Consider the following 2,326-nt stretch of genomic DNA (forward strand, 5'->3'; position numbering starts at 1 on the left):
CTTACTGTTGCACCCAACTATTTCGCAGTGCCAGATGTCGTCTTTGTAAACGGAGTTTTCGTAGGTTTTTTAAATGTGTATATTTTTTAGGGAGAGATATTTCTTGTCGTTGGCCGTTCGATGAGGGTCGTAATTTTAGGTGAACGTACGACCTGCATCCATTGTGCCAGCTTTTTGAACCTCCCACAGTGAAGCACGGAAGTGTGACACCAAACGCAACGCGATAACGTCAACCAAGACTAGACTGCGCGGCAGTCCGTCGGGAAAGGGCTCCTGGCTCCTGGTCGGTGTGACTCGGCTTGCGATGCTTTCCCCGGCGCTGCCCCGCTCGGTTCCCTGCCGTTGGGCAGCGGTGCAGCAGGCGACAATGATAAGGACCGTCGTTGTGTTGTGTGTGTCGCAGGCCGCTGCGCGCGCTCTCTCTGTGCGTCTGCCGAGCCGACGAGGGCGTCGAGGACGGCGTCGTGGAGTGGCGCATCATGGTGCCGCGGACAGAGCAGGGCCAGCCCTATGTCACCCTGGGCCCCGACGGCGTCCTGGAGCCCAGCCAGCGCGCCTTCGTCGTAGGTCAGTGAACTTTCCATTTGCTCTCGCTTCTTTTATTTTAACAATATAGAAAAGTAAATAAATAGTGTGCTTTTAATTGCGTTTTCAGCCGCAGTGCCGGAGCCCGCCTTTCTTCGGCGCGAGCCTTGCGAAGAGGTCGGCGGTCTGGTGAGCGCCTTGCTCCCTGATGGCCGTGGTGAGTGAGGGATATATACCAGCCCATTTTATACGACCTTTTAAGAAGCAATTGCCGGCTTAGTCAGGCGTTTCTATGGCTTATCGACATATGTCCAAAATAACCAAAGGACGGGCTGTTGTTCGCAGAGACCTGGACCGCGGTGCCGCCGTGGCGGCTGACGGTGGACGCGGTGTTGCGCGGCAAGCTAGTGCCGTTCCGAGGCCCCGCTACGACGACGCCGAACGAGGTTGACCCGGGCCTCGGCGACGTCCTGGCGAGCCTGGCGTGCTGCCCCGTCGATGTTCAGCTCCGTCTGGACGGCCGGACAGGGCTGTCGGACCGCGTGCGGCGGCTGCTGGACGACGTGGACCTGCGGCCGGCGAGGGGCGCCCCCGCCTCCCCCCAGGGCGCCGTCGGCATGCTCGTGGGCTCGGGGCCCCCGGAGGCGCCTCTGCACGGCGCGCTCGCGCTGCTGCTCGTCCGCTCCCCCGCCTCCTGCTCGCTGCGGCTCCATGTCAGGTAGCCCTGGAACCTGCCCCACCTGAGGGAGTTTTAATGAAATTAAAAGTGCGTAACGTCCCCGCTGGGAGCCCCAAACTCACGGCCCCCTCCCCGCAGGGACCGGCGCCACGTGTTCCTGCTCGTGCACAGGCTGCTCGCCGGGCTCCCGCAGCACACCAAGCTCACTGCCGCGGACGACGACCCCGCCGACCTGGACGTGCTGGCGCGGGCCCTGCTGCGCGCCCTGGAGGACGAGCTCGGCGCCTGGGCTGGCGGCGCCCCGGCCCGGCCGGCCCTGCACCCGCTCGAGCTGGCCACCGACTTGGCCGCACAGCGACTGCGCGTCGCCACCGCGTGAGGTGAGGTGAGTGGATGGCACAAGGAGGAAGAAAATTCCTCCGACTAAAGCGTTTTCTCGTCGCTGATGTCTTTGTAAAGCTAGGCGAAAGAAGGAAGCTATCGAATCGAAAAAAAACTCACTCCTTTTGACACGGAGGATTAGCGCCGCAAACGGCAGCAGCACGTACGTTTCGTTCTCTGATAAGGAACCTTGGTAGGCTATCCCAGGAAATCGGCCCCAGCCTCTGCTGTGGAGACTGTACCTTTCAGTCTCTCTTTGGGACGTGATCCGCCTATATATTGGAGACCCTTTGTCTCGGTCGACATTCGATTCGACTTGGAGCACACGGCTTAGCCGCGCTTAAAGCAGTCGAGTTCCGCGTCAGCGCCATGCACAGCTTCACCGTGTGAGTAGGGGCGGCGGGCGCGCGGTGTCACTACTTTGTCAAGGATCCTTACCATTTGGTTCGCAGTTTGTGGGTGCTGGTCCTCGCCATGCTGGCCGTCTCTGCCGCGGGGCCCAATACCCGCCGCCGACGGGACTTCGACGACTCCGACGCGGAGCTTGCGCCGGCGCGCAGTGAGTAGGGCTGTAAACGCTTCCCAGCGTGTGCTGTGTGCTTGGTGGCCGTCGTCACGCGGTAGGCTAGTTGGGCCGAGATGTTGGCGAGTCGCATTAAACTCAGAAACCGAATTTTAAAAATTCCAAATGGTGGAAATAGCAGTTTTATGAGGCGAGATTTTTTAAGGTAAAAGACCCGT

General features: G+C 60.5%; 1 protein-coding gene across 4 annotated transcripts in view; it reads left to right on the plus strand.

Annotated features, from left to right (window-relative positions):
- Positions 1-2,326, plus strand: part of LOC113207010 (uncharacterized) — a 30,079-nt gene that overhangs the window by 20,035 nt on the left and 7,718 nt on the right. For 3 of the 4 annotated variants that reach the window (XM_052264262.1, XM_052264264.1, XM_052264263.1), the window contains exons 7-11: positions 404-567; positions 656-742; positions 871-1,243; positions 1,343-1,589; positions 2,038-2,144. In XM_052264262.1, the coding sequence (XP_052120222.1) occupies positions 404-567; positions 656-742; positions 871-1,243; positions 1,343-1,583 (865 nt within the window). In that variant the 3' untranslated portion in view covers positions 1,584-1,589; positions 2,038-2,144. Of the gene's footprint in view, positions 1-403; positions 568-655; positions 743-870; positions 1,244-1,342; positions 1,590-2,037; positions 2,145-2,326 lie in introns of those variants that run through there. The other variant, XM_026423352.2, reaches the window with a different exon arrangement.

This window comes from Frankliniella occidentalis, unplaced genomic scaffold (assembly GCF_000697945.3).
Source record: "Frankliniella occidentalis isolate FOCC.00 unplaced genomic scaffold, Focc_3.1 Scaffold17, whole genome shotgun sequence".
In the NCBI taxonomy this organism is placed as follows: Eukaryota; Metazoa; Arthropoda; class Insecta; order Thysanoptera; family Thripidae; genus Frankliniella; species Frankliniella occidentalis.